The following is a 23,052-nucleotide window of genomic DNA, read 5'->3' as shown; positions in this document are numbered from 1 at the left end:
GAATATATTTAATTGCTTGTTATAATATTGCAAATGTACCTGTGTGTGTATGTGTAGACATTTCAGGTTTAAGGAGCTTAGGATATCAGATATCAAAAGAAAAGGACTGTGTTTTTAACACAGCAAGACAATGAATTGGCCTTTTGCATTGATTTTAAAGCTCTGATGTCTGGTCTAAGCAAGTTAAACTTAGTGAAAGAGTTGTCAAATCTTCCAACTTTCCCTGCCTTTCGAATGCTATTACTGCACTCTTCACCCAACTCCCAAACTGGGCAGCAGTTTGGTCAAAAGTATTTGAAGTGAAGTGTAAGCAGATTACAGCTGGGCATGGTAGGGTGTGTGTTATGGCTATATCAGCAGTGAAGCATGTGTAGCTGTCTTGTGAGGAAAAAAAATGTACTCTGAAAGTGACAGAAGCAGAGCCTTGAATAAAAACTAAAGCTTTTGCCCTCCAAAAGTTGTAGCTCTCTAGATGCAATGAAATTCAGTGAAAGTGGACCTGGTATACAAAGCATAAATGGTTGCCTGCTGGTTGTCAAGCGTATTTTTCCAAGGTATTACATTACAGTCTGTTTCTGTAGGCCTGTCACACTAAATGGAGCTTTAATTTGCCGTGCTGATCGATTGCCAGTTACTTGAGAGGACATACCAGCAGGAGCTGTTGCTTCTGACATCAGAAGGCCTTCACTAGCTTATAACGTGGAGCACTCCTTTGGAAAACTGCTTGTTTCCTTCTGCAATGCTGTAGGGAAATTATCTTAGTGTTCAGCTTCTTTTGTTAAAGGCTTTTGTATTTCTTATTCTGTGGTAAACCAGTGCATGTACTATTAGCCAAGGCTGCTCAAGTTTCCTTGGCTAGGTGCATTGGTTTTATTAGTTTGGATCTTAACAAAGGTAACTTTACACAATAGCAGACGTGCCTTTGCTATGAAAAAGTTGTTGGTAGATAAGAAACCTTCTATTTAAGTCCTACAGCATAGTTTTCTTGTGAGGCTGAATTAAAGCATTGGGCAGGAGCTCCTTTAATTAAAGCAAATCTTCCTAACCGAGCTACTAAAGAAAAGACAAAACTTAATGTTTTCAGCCAGTGCCCTCTATCAGAAGAGGGATAGGTAAACAGTGTCTAAGGATCTCCAGCCTGCCAAATGGAAGGTAGCCCATTCAGGTGTTAATGGTACATATGAATGCAGAAAATTTGAAATTATGGTATGTTCGTATAGGTTTGCAGCTGGTGGCTGAATATTGTTCTTTGTCATTTCGTTCAGAGCTGGAAATTGAGCTTTATAAATTGTAACCACACTGACCTGTGATCTGCTATATTCCAGTGATCCTTTGGTATGAACATGAAGGAGCCTATGAAAAGTGTCAGTCTTCATGGGTAGTGGGAGAATCTGTAGGCAATGCAACAGTGTCATCTGTGTTTTCTAAGCATAAACGTGGAAGGTCCTCCTCTCCTGCTTCTGAAGGAAAGCAGATGGTTCTAACTGCAACGAACATGGACCCATGCAAAAACTCCTTGCAGTCTTAGTTTTAGGGATATAGTAAGCCCTGCAGTAAAGTGTTTCTGGGGTCCAGCATGGCAGATCTACTGATGACAGAGAACAAGAGTGGCTATCCATCAAGCGCTGTCCCCTTAAGAATACTTAAGATCTTACCATTTTAAAGAAACAACCAATCCCATGCTTGGATGCAAGTGAATGGATCATTATAGTTTTGTATGTGCAGACGCAATATTGTAAGAGTCTCAAATTCTTACATGAAAGGCTTGTGAGGAACACCCCATACCCCAAGCTCAAGTGTGACTTTAACAGTCTCATAAATATTGCAGCTGTGTATAGAATGAACATGCCTTAATTGAATGAACAGTTAAAAATGGCAAGTGGGTAGAGGAAATTGTAGTTTACATACGTGGAAAAGAATAGTTTCTTCAGCTGGCCATTGTACTGCCTACATCTTACTGCTGTTTCACTATAATTGACTGTTAATGGATTGCCATCCCAGTGCTGTCTGGTATTGACTGCTATTTTTCTTGCAACTGATTGCTTTTTATTGTTAGTTCACCCTCTTGCCATCTTTTTCCTTAATTGTCTTATGGTAGCTTTCCCAATTCCAATATTTTTGTATTGTCTTCAGTCGTCTTTTCTGTTCTTTGAGTTCATCTGTATTCTCCTGTTCTGTTCTTGCCCTGTCTCGCTTAAGTGCTTATTGCCCCCCCTCCTTTAATGCCTTCAGGACTCTTAAAAACTTGCATTCTTGTAATATGTGATGTATAGGTCTAGCTGCTGTTTGCTGCTGCCCTTTTCCTTGCTCTGTTGCTGCTCCTATGTTCTCTTCTGTGCTAGGGGAGAGGTTCGGGAAAGTGAACCTACTTTCTGATTGCATCTTGGAAGTAGATAAAGATTCAAGATCTGTGTAGAAGAACCTTCTGCAAATGCTAGAAGATGAATTCCTTGAGCACAGTTGAGAGGCTTGTGGCTCTTTTGGTCTCCTGCCTTCTTCAGCACCCTGTTTTCTTAAAGGACAAGTGGACATGAATTAGTATGTCATCCAAATTTTGTTATACTTAAGGCATATTGTCTGTTCACTCACTGAAACCTCTTGCCATTATTTGTATTGATTTTTCTCCTCCTTGCTCTGCAAAACTGCACTGCTTCATTGTAATTATTATTTCCAGGAAATACTGTTCTTGCCACTTTTTTAGACCTATTGTCTTCAGGACAAGCAGATGTGTGTATGGATGTATCTGCATGGGACAATCTATGAAGTTTGCATGTGGATACACTCTGAAATCCTGCTCTGATTAAGAGCTGCAGTTCTGGCTAGAACATTTTGGTCTCCTCCTGACACGCAGTTCTGGTGCTGCTCAGCATATCAGTCTAAAAACTGAGCCATGCTGGAGGCCTTAGCTTTAGGTAAACCAAAACACTTGGGATGAGCCTGAGGGAAAAGTTGGAGGGGAAACAGTGTTCTCCCATATATACTTTTCTAAATGGGAGGAATGTCAGCCACTGAGATTTTTGCATTAAGTACATCTCTGGTATTTGGCAGAAGATTATGGCAACAGTCCTCATTGTCCTCAGCAGAGTTCTTGTGGTAGCATGAGCAGTTTAGACTCTGGCTTGTCCACATGTAGGAGCAAGTCAAATGCAGACAGAAACAAGGGAAGTTACCCGAAAAGGTGCTTCATGAGTGCTCTGGCTCTGTTCATAATGGGTGTTTCTTTGGCTTGTAAGGTGGTCCAGCTGCTTTTGAGTGTGTGCTGAGGCAAGCTGCAGAAATGCAGTTGACACTGCAACAAGCTTTACCACTCTGTCTGCTGAGCTGTGATAATAAAGGGAGATGTACTCCTTTGGAAGGAGTTTTGTATGGGAATTGCACCCCTTAAAAACAGGCTCAGGATGTGTAGCATCAGTCTTCCTTTCCTTTTGAATTATGTTAACACCAAACTTCTACATATTTCTTTCCCAAAGGAAACACCTGCCTTATTCTTACCAATGTTTCTACTCCCTTTCAGCTCTGTAGATATATTGCTTGTGGTATCAACCACATTCTCCTGGATTCTGCATTCAACCTTATGTTCTTTTTCATTACGAAAACTGAAAAATGTTTTTCTCTTCAAATTATATGCCAGTTGTTTCATGGCAGCTCAGCTTTTCACAAGTAGGTTGCAAAGAGTTTGCTTTTAATGTGGTCAGATTGAGTCAACTTTTGCATTTAACCATCTCTTTCCTCAGCTCAAGAGGTCTTTCCTGGTATCTGAAAACAGTGCTCAGAAAACGGGTCTATTTGGAGTGCTTGGCTGCATGGTGTGTCTGGGGGGAATAAACGGGTGGTGCTGAGTTAGATGCCTTCTCGTAACTGCAGCATGTGTGATTCAGTCCTCTAAGAAGCTCTTAGAGCAAATAAATTGGAGAATTAACTTGTTACCTTAACGGGTCTTGAGCCCCGCACCCCCCCCCTTTCAAAAATACCAAAACTCAACTTCCATAGCATTGTAGAATGTCCCTTTCCTTCTTTGAAATTTGCTGTTACTGTATAGTACATTAGGTGGAATAGCAGGTGAGAGGGTACGGTATGTCCCTGAAACTGCAGAGATCTCATCGATGAATCTCTTCTTTTTCAAGATGCCATAGTTCTTAATGCAGGGAAGAAAGGACAAAATATGTGCTCAACTATATGGGGAGGCCCTGTTCTTAAGCTAGTTGCTAGCTTTGAAGTGAAGTGTGCACACAGCATACTGGAAGGTACTTCATGGGGTGAGTTGTGTGTTAGCAGGAACCTTGGTGAATGTTGCTAAAGACTGCGTTCTAGGCTACATTTCATCTCTAAAGCCATATCAGTTGGGAGGGGTTGGAGAATTATACTGGCTGTCTTTGGCTTCTGGACCAGTTTCCTGCTTTTGCAGGTGCCTGGTAGAAGTTCTGGTTAATGCAACTACTAAGTTGTGGTGTGAATATGTAATAAAAATTATTGTTTTTCAGACCTTCTGGGAGAGACTGACATGGTTGGTATCCAAGGGCTTCTATCGTAAGATATACTTCCTAACATACAGGGATTCCAGACCTCTCTAGAGTGCTGTAAAGGAGCTGCTGAAGAGTTGTTGTAAGACATTTTGACATACCAAAAAGGGTTACATGTACAGAAGCATTTACAAGCTCTCTAAAATGTCAGGTGCCTTACTTCATGCTGATCTGGATCGGAAAAACAGGAAACTTTCAGAAGACTTGGTTTATAAGTTAGTGCTCTGTTGAAGTTACTGCTTCATGAAATGAATGAATTTACTCATCCTGATTTGATCTTTGTGGTGTTCAGAGTCTGTCACGGTGAGCCATGCGGGACCTGAGATGGGGTGGCAGGGCAAGGTACAGGTCTGGTTTGGGAAGTCCAGAAGCCTGTTGCATTTATGGCTGGCTGTGATGTGACTCATCTACAGACTGATCAACGTCTTGAGGAGTTTTGTACCTAAAATCCAAATTCTGCATGTTTTGTTTAGAGGGAGAATCTGGGCTTCAGTGTATTTTTCCCCTCTGTTTCAGCAGGCGAGGTGAGTAGGAAGTGCAAGGCTTAAAAGGAACACCAGCATCTAGGAATGTAACAGCCTACCTCATATACTCCAATATAACTGGGGGGCTCCAGTGTTGTTTTGGAAAAATACAGATCCTGAAAATCCTTCAAGTTCCACATAATCTGCAAAAGTGCTGTGGCTATTAGTACTGCTGTGTGTGGGTTACAAATAATAGATACAGGCTTATATAACTGGATCAACGATGCTCAGTTAGGTCAGTCTTCATCTTCCTTCTTCAGTCATACTCCTCCAAAATAAAAAATATATATATATTCTGCTGTACAATGCTAGCTGTACACAATGGATGAGGCTTTTTTCCTTGATATGTTAAAACTAAAGGTGGAGCATTTAATCTGAATGATTTGAAATAGCCATTGGTCTCTGCTATTGTCAGATGTCTAGTGTTCTCTAATTTATTGCCCTTTTCATTTACAAACCATTAATAAAGGATTCATCAGGTATTATTTGAAATGTAGCATTCTAAGAATAATGAAGATCCTATTCCTTTTAAACTCAGTGACACTGCAAACAGTGCTCTCTTGAAAAAGGAAAATTGACAGGAAGTTATATGCTATTTACAATGGCACCGTATAGTTATAAGCTGTACATCAAATAAATGAAGCTGTATTTGTAGTGTACTTCTTTCAAAAGCCTCAAATTTTTCCTACATACAATTTCTCTGGCAGAAATGTGAAGCATCACAGAAATGGTACAGAAGACACTCGGGCATAAAGGTGGTCAGAAACATCTTGTTCAAACAGTACTTCAGAAAACTAGCATCTAATATATTTAGTGTTGTAATAGATGCACTTTAAGTCTACATCTCAGTACTCCTGTGCTGTTAGTTGAATCTAGCTAAGAGTTGACACATACTTCTTTTAAAAATTCCATCCAGTCTCACACAGCTTCATTCCCTACAGACTTCTAGGGCCAACTAACATTAGCTAAAGGATAAACCTCCATAAGATATCTTCTGTCTGTAGAATAATTCAATATGTTCTGAGTTTGTTCATTGCTCTTTGGGGATTAAGACACCTGGTGGTAATGAATGAGGCTATTAAAGCTCTCCAGAATAAAACTGATTGTATTACTAATGAGATGTAAGGGTAAAAGAATGTGAGCTTTATAATCTGAACTCTTAATGGCCTTGCAAAGGTAGACATGGTTGTAAATCACAAGAAAGTAAACTGTAGTTTGAAACCGTATTTCTTGATTTCTTACTTGTTTTGGTGTCTGAGCTATATTGGTGTCTCAGTACTGGAATGTGACAAAGTTTTATGTATTTGCTTGTATAGTTAGATAGCATCCATGTGGATGGGTCATCGAGCAGCCAAAGATTTCTTCATTTCCTAATCCATTTTTCTACTTTCTTGTTGTTCACAGTAACTGAGTAATGGGAAATCATTTAACACTTCAGGGGAGCTTTCATCTTTGTCATCATTCCTGTGTTCTTTCCCACTTTATCACCCTACGTTTTTATTAATTAATTATGAGACTGAGTTTAGATACTGCATTTCATCAGTCAACACTTATTTTTTGAGGTGCAAACCTCTATATATCTCCTGACAACTGATTTATAATCAGCTGATTAGACCCAGGCACTTTATGTAATCACAGTAGAGATGAAATAGTATATCAGTGGCAAAATGGGCAATTACATGGATTAATTTATTTCCCCACTTATTAATTTTAGAGGAAATTGTTACAGTTGTGGACTGTTAGTTTTCTGGAAAAAAAGAAAAAAATCAACCCTAGAGTTAGGGCAGCTTTAACTACTTCTACTTGTTTTTTTTTTTTTTTTTGCAAAAATGTTACAGGCTTTCAAAATGGAAAAAATGGTTTCTTGTTTGGATCTTTACAGTGCTCTTCTAGGATCTTCCTTTTCCAAGAAGGAAGATGATATTCATGTATTTTTCTGTGTGTGTATTGTGGGCAAACTCTCCAGACCTGTTCAACATAAAATGTTTCCCGTTTTTGACAATGACAAAAAAAAAAAGTTTCTGGGTAGGAATGGCTGGGAAGAACCTGCCTTCAGCTACTCCAGTAATTGGGGTCCTATCAGAGAGCAAGGCTCTTACTTGTGTATGTGGGAAAGAAAGGAGGAGAAGGTGGGGAACAAACTACACGCTGTTGCTGTAGTACTCATGGTTATTCTGGGTAATCAAAGGAGATGTGCTGTTCAAGACTGAGGTTGTTGATCGCAAGGGGTTTAGCCAAACTGAAAGTTGTGGCTCACTCACTAACTGTTCTCTTTTTTGAGTTTTCTTTTTATATGGTTTTAATCAGTGCCTGCTCTTGCAGATAAAAGCTTTACCCTAGGAATAAGGGTTGGAATAGTTAGGTAAGAGAAGAAACACGGGTGGCTCGATTTGTTAGATGCATCTCTGTGACTACTACATAAGTCTGATGGAACATCTGGTGGCTGATAGACGACAAGAAACATTCAGGCTTGTGCTTGAGTGGGTTCAGTTTGTTCTTTTTAGATTTTTCTGTGCAAGATAGTGAATTTCAAACTTTTAATAGCGTCCTCCCTTCCATTTAGGGAAACTGAGTTAGGTGATAACTCATTACATATATGGAATGTTAAAACAGGAAGATGGGTTAGTGTTGTCTTGCACTTTCTATAGAAAGTAAGAATGGTTGTCACTGTCACTACTTAACAAGATAGGATGGCCACATATGTATACCTGCACAGCACCATAAACCATGCAGTAAAACAACCCTTTCCAAATACCTGGTTTGGAGAAGAGGTGATGGTAATTAGCTTCCTCCTGCGTGCACTTAATTCAACAAGACTGGGTGCTTGGATACTAATGCAATAGGTGCCTTGGAAATATCTGTAATGGCTACAGAAATCAGAGTAGTGAGCCCTTTCTGTAATAGAGTCAGGGCTGAAGGGCTATGTTTTTCCGAAAATGGTTTTTAGTTACTGTGTAATTGATTTGGGGAGTGTGGGGAGGAGGGTTTACAGCTGCACAGTAGACATCATGATCAATGAGACTATTTGTACTGTTAAACAGTATACTCTTTAAAGCCGGGCACTTAACAATGAACTAAGCTGTCAGTTGTTGCTACACATACTATTTAGTGAGCTTAAATGCTGACATATTGAGAGAACAAATCTAATATAAACATCCTTTAAAGTTCATGAGGTTAAATTTTTCCTTGTCCAAGCTTTCAATAATTAGTTCCCTTCATGTCTATACTTTGTATTGCCCCTTGCCTGAAGCCCATCAGGTTCCCCTTTTCAGGTCCAGCAACTTGGTTTTAACAGCCTGACTTTAATCTTCACAGTGTGTTTTCCCCTGTTGTTTTTGAAAATACTCAATAGTTTATCTTCAGTAGAAGGACTTAGAGTAGTCTTTAATCTCGGCTTTGCCAATCTGTCTGAGCTGCTTGGCATAATGCTTAAAATAAACTTTAAAGAAAATTCATACCTTCAAGTGTTTCATGAATATGATTACTTCAGAGAAGAGGAGGGAGAGAATGCCTGTGTTCTAGCTAATCAAAAGAAACTAGGCTTTCAGTTCATGTGCTGAAAAGAACTTACATAAAAATCCTGAATTCCAAATGCTTTCTCTTGTCCACAAATTACATCAAAGGCAATGATCTTTATGTTAATGCTACTTAATGGCCTCTTTTTGTTTTGTTGTTTTTGTTTTTTGTGGTTTAATTTATAGCTGTTCTTATTCTTTACTCTTTCTTTATTTTTGTCATGCTGGAAATATTTGGAGCAAAATCAAGCTCTGGAAATAAACAGATTTATTACACTGTTCAAAGTGTCTGTATCCTGCTCAATGGACAGCTGGGATCAGCAAAGGAGAAAAAGTGTTCCTTGAAAGGCAACATGTGCAGCAGATTCACTGGGAAATGAGAAGATCATTTCATAGCAAATTTGTAGCAAACTTGGAACACCGTCAAGTGTGGAGTGACAGGCATCTGACACAGGAATATTCAACTTCAGTACTATTATGAGCTAACTGTTTTGTACTTGTTTAGCAATGCTTGTCTTTTGCTTAGTTTTATGACACAAACTGGAGAAGAATTTATTTGCACAGTTAGGAGTGGAAAGTGTCAGCCTACTTTGGTCTTGACTAAGTCTTTTTCTTTAGGCTTCTTTTCCCTCCCATCTGTCTTTTCCTCCACCCCATTGCTGCCTTAATTTTTTTCATCGTTTCTGGTCCAAGTAATCTGACAAGAGAAATGTTCTGTGGGTTAGTGTTCTTTCCACCGAAAATTCTGCTAGAAACAAAGCAGACAAGCTGGCCAGTCTGCTGTGTGTTTGTCCAGCTGCCCAGGCTGCTTATCTAATGGGCTCCTCTGGAGATCATGTCCCAGCTCTGGACAGAGTTGTCTTATTCTCCATATAGCGAGTTACTGCTTTTTTTGGTTGTGTTGTTTTTCCAGTTGAATTCCATAAAATAGACCCTTCTGAACAATTCCTGTTTAGGCTGTGGCTCTTTCATGTTTCATTTGTGCCTTGCCTGAAACATTTATATAGTGGTCAGTCTAGTGAGATCCTGTGCTCAGCTGGGACCTCGTTGGGTTTTAATGAGTGTCTCTTGTTTTTGAAAAGCTAATAAAAATGCACCTCCTCCTGCCCTTTTAAAAAGCCTATATAGCTAAAGGACTCTCCTTTTTGGAGAGATGAAGTACAAAGGATGAATCTTTAGTGAATTCATGACGCATTCATTTTAATAATTGGAAACTGTTGTGTAAAGAATGTTGAAAGAGATTTGCATGCACAAAGGCTTATCACGGGGTCTAAATAAACCCTGGTTGCTGTAAGACTGGAGGAGGATGTACCCAACAGTGACCTGAACATGTAGGTTGTTGGAGCACAAGGTTTCCCTGTACCTACAATTTTATTCTGATCTTTGGCTATGGGTTTTAATGTAATCAAAGCTTTCTTTTTTCTTTTTTTTTTTTCCTCTGTGCACTTATTCTTTCTACCCATGTAGAATCATGTTTATCTCATTTAGATCTCTTGGAAATTAAGATTTTGTCCATATACTTCATGTCAGTCTTGGGTATCTATTAGCTACTGGCTAGACCTTCATAGAGTTTAAAATTTGCAATTCTACTACTTAGCGAAAAAGAACTTGTTCATTTGATCAGTTTCAGCCTGTTGAGAGCTCTGTGTGACATGAAGAGAGAAGCTGTGGTAGTGGGTTTCTTTTTGAAAGGAACACTTCTAATAAAATTGCAAGAGCATCATGGACATCTTTATATATTAATCTTAAGGTTGAGATTTGCTTTGTTTCTATAAGATATTATACAACCGTAAAAAAAATAAATCATTTTTTATGTATGTAGGAATGCAGGATAATAAGGAAGACAAATTTGGGTAGAACCCAATAATTAAAGCCAGGAAGTGAATGGTAACTATTAATACTTTCAGACTGGATCCTTGTAAGATCTTGTGGTTTGAATTTTGTTTTAGACTCCACATACGCTTGGTAAGAGGGAGAGGAAGAATATAACAAGAAAGAGGAAAAAGTCACGCGACTTCCAATGCTGTGTTGGAAGGATGTAAGAGGGGGTTGCGTGGGTGTACATATGCACGTGTGAACGTGTATGACTGGTGTGACATTTGTACAGAACTTTAAAATAGGTATGTTAGTCACCATATGTTAAACTTATGCAAGTAAACTTTCTGTCCTCAAAATGTATGCTACTAAGGCAAGAAGGATACCAGAGGTGACAGAGTCATTGCTTCTGTACAGTATACAAAGCATCCTGCTTTGCTGGCTGTGAGGAACTGACTTATTTTTGGGGCAAGGTAGTCAGGCAAGAAAGCTTTTACTGATCTCTAGAAGCAGGTGTGATGCACAGCCCTGATAGCGTAGCACTTCCATCTACAGATTTTAACTTGTTTATTCAAGCAATTCCTTCTTCTCATTGGAAAAGTAGAAAGAAATATAAACTACCATCTGAAGCACAAAGCTGGAGAAGTAAAAATGTGAAAAAAATAAAAATAAAGAGCACAAATGCTACTAACTTTGAGGTGTTCAACGTGTTGATAATATCCCCAGTACCTCTAGCTGTGTGATTGCCCTCTGTAATCACTTATTTCTTAAAAGAACAAATTGGAAGGGATATTCAAAGTAACTCCAGGAATGACTGACAAAAAAAAAAAAAGTAAAGAAGCTGATGGCAACAATTACAAACTAATCAACAATTAAAAAATGTTAATGGAGATTAAAGTATCTGAAAAATCTATGGGTAATGGGGCTAAGGACAACTATGTCAGAAACCAACTAAATCCTAACAGTGATGAGGAGTAGAAATCAGGCCTTCCCTCCACAGGCCACCAGGGCAGAGCATTAGCATGGTACTGCATGGTAGCAAGATTGTGATAAGCTAAGTTTTTCACAGAATCGTCTAGGTTGGAAGAGACCTCCAAGATCATCTAGTCCAACCTTAGCCCTAACACTAACAAGTCCTCCACTAAACCGTATCACTAAGGGCTACATCTAAACGTCTCTTAAAGACCTCCAGGGATGGTGACTCAACCACCTCCCTGGGCAGTCCGTTCCAATGCCTAACAACCCTTTCAGTAAAGAAGTTCTTCCTAACATCCAACCTAAACCTCCCCTGGCGCAACTTTAGCCCATTCCCCCTCGTCCTGTCACCAGGCACGTGGGAGAATAGACCAACCCCCACCTCTCTACAGCCTCCTTTAAGATACCTATAGAGAGCGATGAGGTCTCCCCTGAGCCTCCTCTTCTCCAGGCTGAACAACCCCAGCTCCCTCAGCCGCTCCTCGTAAGACTTGTTCTCTAGACCCCTCACCAGCTTCGTTGCCCTTCTCTGGACTCTCTCGAGCACCTCCATGTCCTTCTTGTAGCGAGGGGCCCAAAACTGAACACAGTACTCGAGGTGCAGCCTCACCAGAGCCGAGTACAGGGGCACAATCACCTCCCTAGACCTGCTGGCCACACTGCTTCTTATGCAAGCCAGGATGCTGGCTATTTGCCTTCACTAGTAATTAATAGCTGTTTAATCTGTTACTCACCCAACTATACTGTGAAAAGGATGAAAAATAATCTAACATAACTAATATTAACCAGCTTATTATTTAGAGGAAAAATTATGTGTATTTTCATGACATTAGCCCCATTCTGATGAACAAAATTGCTGATATACTTCATGTTTTGTGAAGTAATTCCTTTTAAGGAAACTTATTTGCATGATTAAGTCTACTCAGACCAGAAACAAGCACCAGAAATAATTCAATAGTGAGTGTAATTAGCCATAGTAGCAGATTGCCTAAGAGTGCAATGTATTCTCTATCACTTCAAGTCTTTGAACCAAGATTAGATGTGTATGAATAGTATCTTCTGGTTAAGATAGCATGTGTGAGGCTCTAAAAAGTGTTACAAAGGAGGGCAATGAGATTTTCATCAGCTGTGAGATTATCATGGTTTCTTCTGGTCTCAAGGTCCCTGCGATTGCCATGTACTGTTCCTGGTGGAAAACAAAAGGTGAAAAATCATGAGTGCTCTATCTAGGAATGGGTATCGACAAAGAAACATGAAGGACTACTTCTCCAATAACTGAAGTCTTCAAGTCTTTGTTTCCTTGTGAGCAATAAATACTTGACTCCTAGCATAAACATTTTTTTACAGGGAGTGGGCTTTGTTTTAGGCTCCTCTTAGTTCCAAGACTGTAAGATTATTCTTACATTTTGCTGTGAGCTATACTGCTGTTGCTTGCCTCTGCTTTGCAGCAACTCTTATCCTCTTGAACATTTTGCCTATTTAATTTTACCCTGGAGAGCTTGCCTGTCCAGCTCAGTGCAATGGCATGGATACTTATGCTGGCACAAGGAGAAGAGAGGAGTGGAGGGGGGAGGAAATGGCAGCCTCTCTTTGGGAACAGAGAAATAACTTACTTCAACAGCAGTGCTGGTTTATGCTCTTTTAAATGCTGATAGAGTTATACTGCAAGATGACTCTGTCCTCCAGAAGTGTATCTTAAGGATGAACTGAGATCTAAAACAAAAATACTTTGCAGAGTTAGTTCAGAGAACAAACTCTGTCTTGGGAAAGACGTCACATAAAGCCACTGCTATTTAAGTTCTCAAGTGTTTTCTCTAGGCCCCTCTCAGTGGATCTGTTCTGTTCCTACAAGTGCTGCTTGATTTAAGGTTAGTGTCAAATAGGAAATATGTGGCTGTGAAACTACTAACATGGAACTAATGGAATGATTTTAATTCCTTTAAGTGACCTATCTATTTTCAGCTGTGAGTGGTTATTACTGCATGGTCACTGCTTCCCTTGGTGCTTTGAAAATTGGAGGTGGAGGAGGGGAAGCTTTGTGTATAAGTTAAAATATTCACTTTGGCAAAAGCCAGGGACTTGACCGTAGGGGCAGCTCTTCCTTCTGTGTTTGTTTGTTCAGGCTGGACAGTTTTCTTGAGAAGAAGCTCTCTGCGTTTTTTCTTTTTTTTCTTTTTCTTTTTTTTTTTTTTTTCGGTTGGCTTTTGAAGTTGTTTCACCCTGCCCTTGGGCTTTATCACATCTCCTGCTTTCTGAGAACCAATGTGCTTGTTTGCTGTCTGAACAGCAGTCTTCCTCTTGCTGACCTCTCCCTCCTTTTTAAGGTTTCCCCACAGAAGGGTGTGGAGAAGTCTGTCCATTCAGTTTTAACATCAACACAATCACAATTTATTTCTGTAACTTAAACTACAAGTGTCTTTAGCTCCATATACGCCTACAAGAGTATGGGAAGGAAAGAACCACCAAAGGGGAGGCAGGCTCACGTCTGAAGTTATAATTGTCTCTGAAACAGGCTGTTGCCACAGCAGACCTGCAGGGCTGAAGGCTGTGATACCTGCCAGAAGTAAAGAAATACAATCTGGGCCTGGAGTTGATGGGGATTCTGAATGAGGAGAATCCACTGGTTTCACACACATTGGGAAAAATGATGTTGCAAGGCTCCAACTGATGGAGATAAAAACCTGCTAGAAGTGGCCTGAGGATAGGGTGTGGGGGCAAACCTGTGCAGAACTGGAGGTTACAACTTGTATCTGACTTCCTCTGTGCTACTTATGGGAGGAAGGAGTGTAGTAGCATGTGGGATTGACTTGCAGGAATAATGCACAGAGCCCCGGCTGCTGAATCTAGTGTGCAGGTTCTCTGATCAGAACAGGGACTGAGTATTGGTATCTGAACATAGTGTGCACAAGGTTCATGTGCAGCTATGTAGATATAACTGAGGTAAGAACGTAGACAAGGTGGGAGAACAGATTTATGCATTATACTGAAATGGAATGCAGGCTACCAGTTCATTTCCTTATCAAAATACTGGGAGAGTGAATTGAGGAAAATTGCTGTTTGAGAGGGTTGCAGAGGAGTGAATTGCAGGAAAGAATAACTTATAAACTGGCCCAGTATTGGATACCAACAGGAATGATGGAGGGTTGTTTTTTTTATTAAAACTCTCAAATTTACAAAAGCCCTCTGAGCTAAAAGAAGGGGATTACTAAAGCAAGTTCTCATACAGAAAGATTTTTAATTTAACTTCATAAATCTCTGTATCATCAACACATGCAGCTGCACAGTTAGTAACTTCAGAGAACTGATATTGTTTCCCTGGCGAACCAAGGCCAAAATTCCTTGGGTCTACCTTTGGGTCACCCATTTGCTTGCACCCAAGCATTATACACTTGGCATCTCCCTTAATGTCTTTATTGCACTGTGATTCCAAAATAATGGCACTACAGTCATCCTTTTGAAAGGGGTTTTGTGGTAGGATAATTCAAATCTGAGGAAGTTTGATCTGATTCCTGTGGTTCATAACTAGCTTTCCAGCCCTAATGTAAGAAAAATCTGTGATTCAACTTGGCTTGCTTGCATTTCTGTACTTCCTTGTCAGAGAAGGGCTGTAAGGAAAAACTGAGACAAAAACTCATTCTGGATAAATCTGATAGGTACTTTTACCTGGGTGAAAGGGTGATTTTGATCCTGCTGAATCATTTGAGTCAAGGATAATAACATAACATTGTTGCAATGGATTAGTGAACAGCTAGCTAAGCACTATTTGGAATTTTGTGATTTCAGAGTCTTCAGCCTGCTTTGTTCTATGCAAAGCCTTGAATAAAAGCATCAACCTTTTATTAAGGATGCAGGAAAAATAGAGAGGTAAAAGTTAATATCACCTAATGGATTAATGCAAGCTTTTTAAAAATAGATTTAATTCCTGTGTCCTGTAACTAGCTGAAGAGTGATTGTAACTTTTAATACTGTTGAAGATGGTGGCCACTGTTCACGGAGAATGGAAAAGGGTAAAAAATAAGCTACAAGTTTGATTTATTTATTTTTTAATTCAAAGAAACTGAGTTGGTCTCTGCAAATAAAGGTAGAATTACACAGAAGTAAAACCAGACATGTCTCCCATATCTGTTTTTGATTCATGCTTGTAATAACACTTGTGGAGGAAGACTACCATACAGTCAGCTACCAAGACCTCACAAATACAACAGACTGTTGTCAAGTTAAGGTGATGCTTTAAATTGGTGCTCTCATTAGAGTCTTTCAGGAGTGTAGCAAAAACCAACCCTATGTAGGGATGCCAAAATTTTCTGTGCCTTGTCTAAAAAGAAGGTAGAAGGAAAAGGATGCAAGAGGTGGCATGAAAGCAGGAACGTAAATTTCATGTTGGATGGTCTCAAAGTGATAACATCACCTGGTTCCCTCCACACCAGGAACATGGCTCTGAGGGTAGTGCTGCAGTCCTGCTGCAGTGTGTTGTGCTAGATTTCTTCTTCTAGCTTGTATTCCCAATTGATTGGGGTGTCAAGGACTGCAAGATCTTCCCATCAAACTTCGGATAAAATAATGTGAAGATCATCCAGTGTGAAGCTAACTTTAGGCATGCTGATTTGGTCCTTGGTTGTGGGTCTGTGTTACTTCTGTTTCATATGATCAGAGTACAGTCCCTGGGTAGCACCTCAGTACACCTTTTTCATTTGTCTTATGACTTTTTTTTTCCTACTTCAGTGTTTCTCTGTATTAGGATGAGTTAAGACTAGCCTTTATGCAGCATTGCTCCTGTCTTGTTTTTGACAGATCAAGCCCTTGGAATATAACGTTTGGCAGCTGTGTGGCTTGAATGCTGAAAATTGTAAGATTATGTGCTGGCTATAAAACACAACGCTGCATCCAACCAAATAAATGTGAACACTATTGTATATGCTGTGATACCACAAAGATGCTGTTGTGGGGGTTCTGTTCTGTCTAGGTGTGATAGACCCATGCCATTGTGTTATACAGAGGTGTACCTCTGCATTATCTTCTATGTAACGTTTGGAAAGAAGACAGATGATGTCTGGAGAATGAGTTTCACTGGCAGAATTTCCTCTTGCATGGTCTGTTCTCAAACGCATTGTAACCGTTGATGAAAACACTAGCAATTTGCAAAGGCACTACATATAATTGTCTTGGCAGAGGGGTGGATAGGAGGGAAGGAGCAATATGGCAGATAATGGGACGATGGACCTTGAGCCACTGTGACAATGAGCTGCTGAGGGAGTTAAGTTGGCCTTAGTTAAAACTGAAATAAACTACTGTCCTCAGCTAGAACTGTAAAAGCCATACAAATTTGATTGCTAAAGAAGAAAGCAATCTCTAAACAACAGTAGATGCGCAGAACCCATGAAATTATGTACTGGAGGTTGTTTTTTTGTTTTGTTCTAATAGCTTTCTGGTGATTGTTTTATACCCTTTGTTTTGGGAAGGAGGGGAGAACTAAACTCATTTTAAAAATATTAAAAAAAAAATGAGAAGGCGTTCAGTGAGAAAAAAGTCTGAAGGTTAGTATGTCTGCTGTTTTTTGTTTGTTTGTTTGTTTGTTTTTCTCCTTGCTATTGAACTTATCAGAGAGGTCATAGTGATGGGCTAGCAAGCTGGGGAAAAGCCTTACATTGCTGTATAGGATTGGTGATCCTGGGGAAAAACAGCTAAATGTCTACCCCTTGCCTTTTGATCCTACACCACAGCTCTGAAAAAGAGCGAGAGACTGGTAAATAGTCATTTCAAAAGCTGTGGATCCCTTGGGACACTTCAGTGTGAAAGGTGAACAGACTTAGTGTGTTTCTTGCGCAGTGAAAATACAGGTTTTATACAACCCAGTGATGTTGTCTTAGTCCCTAGGGTTGTGATGTAGATTATTGCTTCTGTTTTCAGGATTTCACTCTGTGCTTGGAAACTCAAATGTTGTGATTTCCCGGCTCTGCAAGACTGCAGGCTCTGTCCATCTCTTTGCTCAGCCAGCTCTGGGATTGGACTGTTGCTGGCTGTTGCAGAGAAACCAGTCAGTTATAATCTTAATCCGATTTATTTCAATTTTTTTTTAGAATGCACTTGGTTCAGTATGTCATGAAGAACCAGCTTAGCTAATTGCATTTTGAACCACAGTAAGAAGAGCCAGAAGTCCAACTTTGACAGATGTTCTTCACTTTGTTTTGCTTCAGCAGTTCAGACATTCGGGATGAGTCAGCTGCCCAAATGCAGGCATCTAGTGCTGCTGAAAACGTCCTACAGTATTCAGGACCATGTGTAAGACAATCAATTGTGTGGTGCAGGTTGTAGGGGAAACATGCACCTCTGCAACTTCGGCAGAAGCCAAAGCAAGACAATTATGCTTACTGGGAGGAACAGTAGGTGACCATGATTAAGCATCTGAATTCCACCCTGTCTCTTCCTACTTTTTCAGCCCTGTGTATTTCTCACTGCCCATTGTGATAGTAGGCATTACTGTAATATTTTTAATGGAAGGCTGCTATTCTTCCAATACCATAGGCTACAATCTCTAAAACTGTGAGGGTAGACTGAAGAACTCCTCTCGTTTTCTACTTTGTAGTTTCCTGTACTCCTATGACATTGCTTAACTTTGTCATTGTTCCTTCCATAGTGTTCTTAGTGCTACCCATTTGTATCTGTCTGAAAACGAAATTTCAACTCTTTACTCTGTTTTGCTTGCTCTGTTGTATAACCGCATACATAAATGTCTTCTATAGAGCACTTCACAAGACATGTACCTAGGTTTGCAATGCATAGTAAAATCTCTTTGTGTAGGAGTTGTATAATTTAATTCTCATGAGTGTTGGCACACAGTTTCTTCAACTAAAATTATGGGATTGTTTTCTGCTGTCCAAGAGTTTGGTAGTTAGTTTCTTCCAAGTTTTTACATTTTTCTTCTCTCTGCATAGTTGCTCAGTAGTTTCTTGTGTCATTTTTATGACTGGCTCATGTAGTAAGTCCTTGACAGCAACATTTACCAGAACAGATGAAAGAAGTAGTAATGAAAATAACATTTTTCTGGAATCAATGACTGTCAAACTAAATATGTATCTGTTTCAAATGTGTAAGCATATGGATTCATGGGTCCTACGGTGATCAAAGAAGGAAACTCTATCTGGGCTGGGAAAAATTCTTTATGGGGCGGAGAACCTTTATGGGTAAGTCTTCTTCCGAGGTATGTCCATCACTGAAGACAGAAGATAGAATAATCTTTTGAAGGTAGGTTTGTACCAAATTTTCAGGCTGTTCTACCTGACCTAAAGGAGGTTTTTTGTTTGTTTTTTAATGTCTCTAGAACATAATGCTTTATTTTGTAGCATGCTGAAATATTAGGCTCCACTTTATTCCCTTGATTTTATTACAGTATACTATGAAAGTTGATTTAGGTATTAAAGCAGTTTGCTTTGACATCTGTGCCTTTGAATGCCAAATACTTCGCCTTGATCCAGAAAATAATGGGAGCCAGGAGATATTATTCTTACTGAAATATGCCTTGTCAAAACAAAATTTGAGGATAGGAAGAGAGGACTGGTAGGTTTCAAAGCATGATTGAAGCATCATAGGACAGACCTGAGATGTTTGGTCCTGGAGTGGAAACTGCTGTGGTCAGGGCTGAATCCTCCCACCTGTTCAGACAGTGTATGTATTTGGAAGAATTTGTGCAATGATAAGTCAGTTGAACTGGGAGCTGCTCCTGCCTAACCTCCAGAAGTACTGAAAACAAAAATATGTCTCAAGTCAGGTTTTTTTTTTTTGGGGGGGGGGGGGGGGGGGGTAGGGGAGCGTTCTTTAAAATGCCTTACCTGAATCTCCACACCGATGCACTCTACATTTGGAAACCTGCAGTTCCTAACCTTCTTTGGGAGGTGTATATGCTTACCCTCTTGTAATTTAGCAAGAATTGGCCTTAAGAAAATGGGGATGAGGAGCAGAGGGGGAAAGTGCTCTGTGCTGTTTGCCTTCTAGGCTCCCATGGGAGCACATTCCGCCCTTCCTTTTGAAGCTGTGCCAGGATGCATACAGGCAGGATGACGTGCAGACACTATTTTCAACTGGGAGAAAGGAACTTGAGATTATGCCTCTGATTTTAAATAAATTATATGTATTTTTGTCCTTGACTGGGGTGCTGTTTGCTCTCTGAGTACTGTTTAGATGGGCTGAAATTCTGTTTTGAAGCTGCTTGGGTGGAGGATGAAATGGAATTGGGGGCAGGAGTGTGCTATTTTGTGTGTCTTTATTGAAAGCCCAGTGTTACTGTTCACACCAGAGGTGTGCTGTCAAATTCAGGTGAGAACCTTTCTATTCAGAGGTAAAAGCAGTGTCTCTTCTGTGCATTGGTAGGCTTTAAGTGGTGGTTGAATTTGCTTTTGAAGCTTTGAGTTCAAAAGGTTGATGTCGTAAAACCTGAAGTCTTAAATTTAAGAGGGATGGAGTAGAGAGAAGGGTCTCCAGGGTTAGACAGCTGGTGAACACTGTATTCAAGATCTCTGTTTATCCAAGTCCTGGGACTTCTCCTCCTTGAAGGTCTCATTGTAAGTGTGATGCTGTTGCAGCTTAGGAGGAAGCTCAGCTCCCTAAGGCCAGGGAGTTCCTTGCTGAATTCAGTAGCACCTTTTGTGGGGAGCTCATAATTTGCTGCATTTGCTATCAGAGAGGATGCTGAAAGGGTGTTTTTTCTGTGGTGCTCTTGAGCTACTGAAGTCATTCGCTCAATTAGTAACCAAGGAACAGAAGTGTTTACAGGAAAAGCTCCTAGAAGCTGGCAACAGACTCTTCTCTGAAAGAAAAGCTGTTTTGATCCACTGCTTGTTTTTTTCTGAAGAGTGAGGGACTTGTCCAGAGTGATCCAACTGCTGACAAAATATCTTGTAAAATATGACTTGGGAAGAATAATGAATATTATATTATCTGGTCAGTCGAGCAGCTCTAAAGAAGGGGCTAAGCATAATGTCTTTATCTCAAAAGGGTCACTTAGTCTTCTATAATATCAGATAATTACATTAAACTCAAAATTGGGTGATGTAATATGTGAAGAGAAAGCAATGAATATGGAAATCTGGGGGATGTCAGATGTTCTGAAGTGTGATCTCATTTTATGATCTCTGGTAAAGGTATTGCAGAGGTATCGAATGATACTTCTCTGGTACTATATGTAATATAGGCAGCACTGACATTGTTTTATGCACCTCCCCTTTGACATGCCTTCAGTCTTTAAAGGGAGTGGACTGTCAGTGGTGTTGTCTATAATGTATTCATTAATCTCCTTATAAATCATTCAACTTCCGTGCAATGGATTAAGCAGTTATAAAATCAAGTTAAATTGTGTATGTGTGGGGTGTGTGTGTGGCAAACCATAAAGCCTCCTACTATGCTTACATATTTCCAGACTTTTGTTTTTCAAGAAGCATTGCACTGGAAGGACTGATCTTCTAGAAGGTTGACTTCTCATGGCATGAAGAGTGGGGCAAAGCACTCCTAATAAGGAGAAATTCAGTATTTTTGCTGTTGCTGCAACAGCTGAAAAACTGTAACTTATTCAAATAGGCAGTTGAGCATCAATACTCGCAGGACTTCTCTAACAGGTGTATAATAACAGAAGTTGGGTCTTGACCGATGTGTTTAGGGAGCTAGTAAGAGCATCCTGCCATTCATATGCTTTCGTATTTACTGTAAATTAGAAGTGGAGAAAAATGATGATAAATTGCAGGGGGAGCTAACTTTGTCCTCTGAATAGATTGCCCTGTTATAGAATTTTGCTGTGCTACAGCCACTTTTTTTTAAACTTCTGCTCCCAGAGGTACTGTTGAAGGAAAGTGTTTTCCAGAAGCTTGACTGTATTTAAGCCCTAAAGAAATTAATTTGCTCTGACATCGATGAAACACGTAAATCATTCTTTCTGATGGGGGACACTCATCTGTGGCAGTTTACTTCCTTCCCCCACCCACCTTTCACCTGTGACCTTGCTTGGGCAATAACCATCTGTGGTGGCAGTGATGAATGTGTCTGGTTGTGATAGCTGAACCTGGCTCAAGGCGCATTTGGGGGAGATGGATCCAAGGAGCATGCTAATGGAGCATGCACCAACCAAATATGGCTGGTATGTGAATATGACAAATGTTCAGTCATCTTGCCCCACAAATACTGGACAGCCTGAAGCCTGTTGAGCTCTCCTGTATTGCAGCTCAGGCAGGCTGCATACCAGGATCTGCATACCAGGATCTTCTTGAGCAGGAGATGCCTTCCAAGGTTACTCCTTGAGGTTGAGAGATTCCTTGCCTGTGACAGATGTTCAGTAAGTGACTAATAGCTAGCTTGCTGAAACTTTGCAAGCAATTTTCTAAGCATGCTGAAACTTTGTTATCTTAGCAAAGTGATATAAAGGATTGATTGTGCGTATAGTCCTTCAGGCATAAACTGTTAACTCTGAAATTGGCATAGGATCTGGCTGTATCTAGACTCCCTGGAGTTTGGATGGCCAAATGGACTTCATTACAAAACTCATGACTCACTGTGAGGGTCTCCCTGATGCTTTTAGTCTGACCCTGTCCTCTATGCAGTTAATAACCAGGTGACCTTGCCATCATGGATCTAGTTAATGTCACATTTAGGACTTCTGTTAAACTGATGTCTTAAGATTAAACCCTGTTAAACCACTATTTTCATCAAGATATTGATTATCTCTTATCTGTTACAAGTCAAGCGTGCATACTTCCTTTTGTGACATAATCACCTTGAATTTTCTGGGATGAAATGTCACAACAAATATTTCTGGGATTACAGTGTTGTGCTCTCCCCAGTTTGGACTGTGAATTGAGGACAAAGCTCTTGTAAATCCTAGCCTATGTCCATGCTAGGAGTTAGAATAGAGCTGCGAGGTGTCTAGCTTGCTTCCAATTTGCCTGTCATTGCAGCAGACGCACAGCTTATACTGACATAACAGGCAATGCAAAACAGTTCTTATTATACAAGAAAGAATGTCAAATCAGAATGAACATAAAGCTAGCAATGTGAAATCTTCAGGTATCTTGGACCCTGCTGTGCTGATTATGAGTGGAAAAGCCTTGAAATAATGTTGTATTGGATGTTTTATTGGCCTTTTTTTTTTCTTAAAAAAAAAAAAAAAGGAAAAGGTTTAAAGTAACTCAACCGTGTTTCCAGGATAAAAGGCTGAAAACTTGATCTTCCTCTCAGAAGTTTGGGTATGTCATTATTCCTATCTGAGGCAAGAATACCCAGGCCATACCAAAGTGTGGTTCAATGCCAGGTGGTCTTGCTTTTGTTTTTTGAAGACTAAGGTTATTGTTTTGTAGGTCCTGGTGACTGTAACATTGCATATAAGCCTTTAGTGCATGTTGAAGTCTTGCATGTTATCCCGAAGTGTTAAAAACATTTTAAATCTGTAACAGAAGTGTTGCCATTTAAAAGATAATTAAAGAAAAATACAAACATAAGGAGGTATTTTGCTTTCTGTCTCATGTAAGATGTATTATATGATGATGGGTGAAGAGGAAAGATGGTAATCCTGGGAGCTGCTGGCTGCATCTGAAACTCTGAGAAGTTTCCCTTCCACTCTGAAGTTTCATGGTGTATTTTATCCAGTCTCAGCCCCCTCAAGGCTTATATTCTGTGCTCAGATTTCACTATTAAAGTGCCTTTGTAGCATGGCTTTCCTGGGATCCG

The 23,052-nt window shown here is 39.9% G+C and overlaps 1 protein-coding gene across 3 annotated transcripts in view; it reads left to right on the top strand.

Annotated features, from left to right (window-relative positions):
- GLP1R (glucagon like peptide 1 receptor) overlaps window positions 1–23,052 on the top strand; it is a 91,024-nt gene that overhangs the window by 5,688 nt on the left and 62,284 nt on the right. Inside the window, exon 1 of one of the 3 annotated variants that reach the window (XM_080585609.1) lies at window positions 19,126–19,659. The exons of the other annotated variants lie outside the window; for them this stretch is intronic. Within the exon in view, the coding sequence (XP_080441735.1) occupies window positions 19,564–19,659 (96 nt within the window). The 5' untranslated portion in view covers window positions 19,126–19,563. Of the gene's footprint in view, window positions 1–19,125; window positions 19,660–23,052 lie in introns of those variants that run through there. 3 annotated transcript variants of the gene reach the window in all.

The sequence above is a fragment of the Anser brachyrhynchus genome, assembly GCF_964034855.1.
Source record: "Anser brachyrhynchus genome assembly, chromosome: 3".
NCBI classification, from domain to species: domain Eukaryota; kingdom Metazoa; phylum Chordata; class Aves; order Anseriformes; family Anatidae; genus Anser; species Anser brachyrhynchus.
The sequence above is the reverse complement of the archived record's forward strand: the minus strand, read 5'-3'. Positions and strand labels throughout refer to the sequence as shown.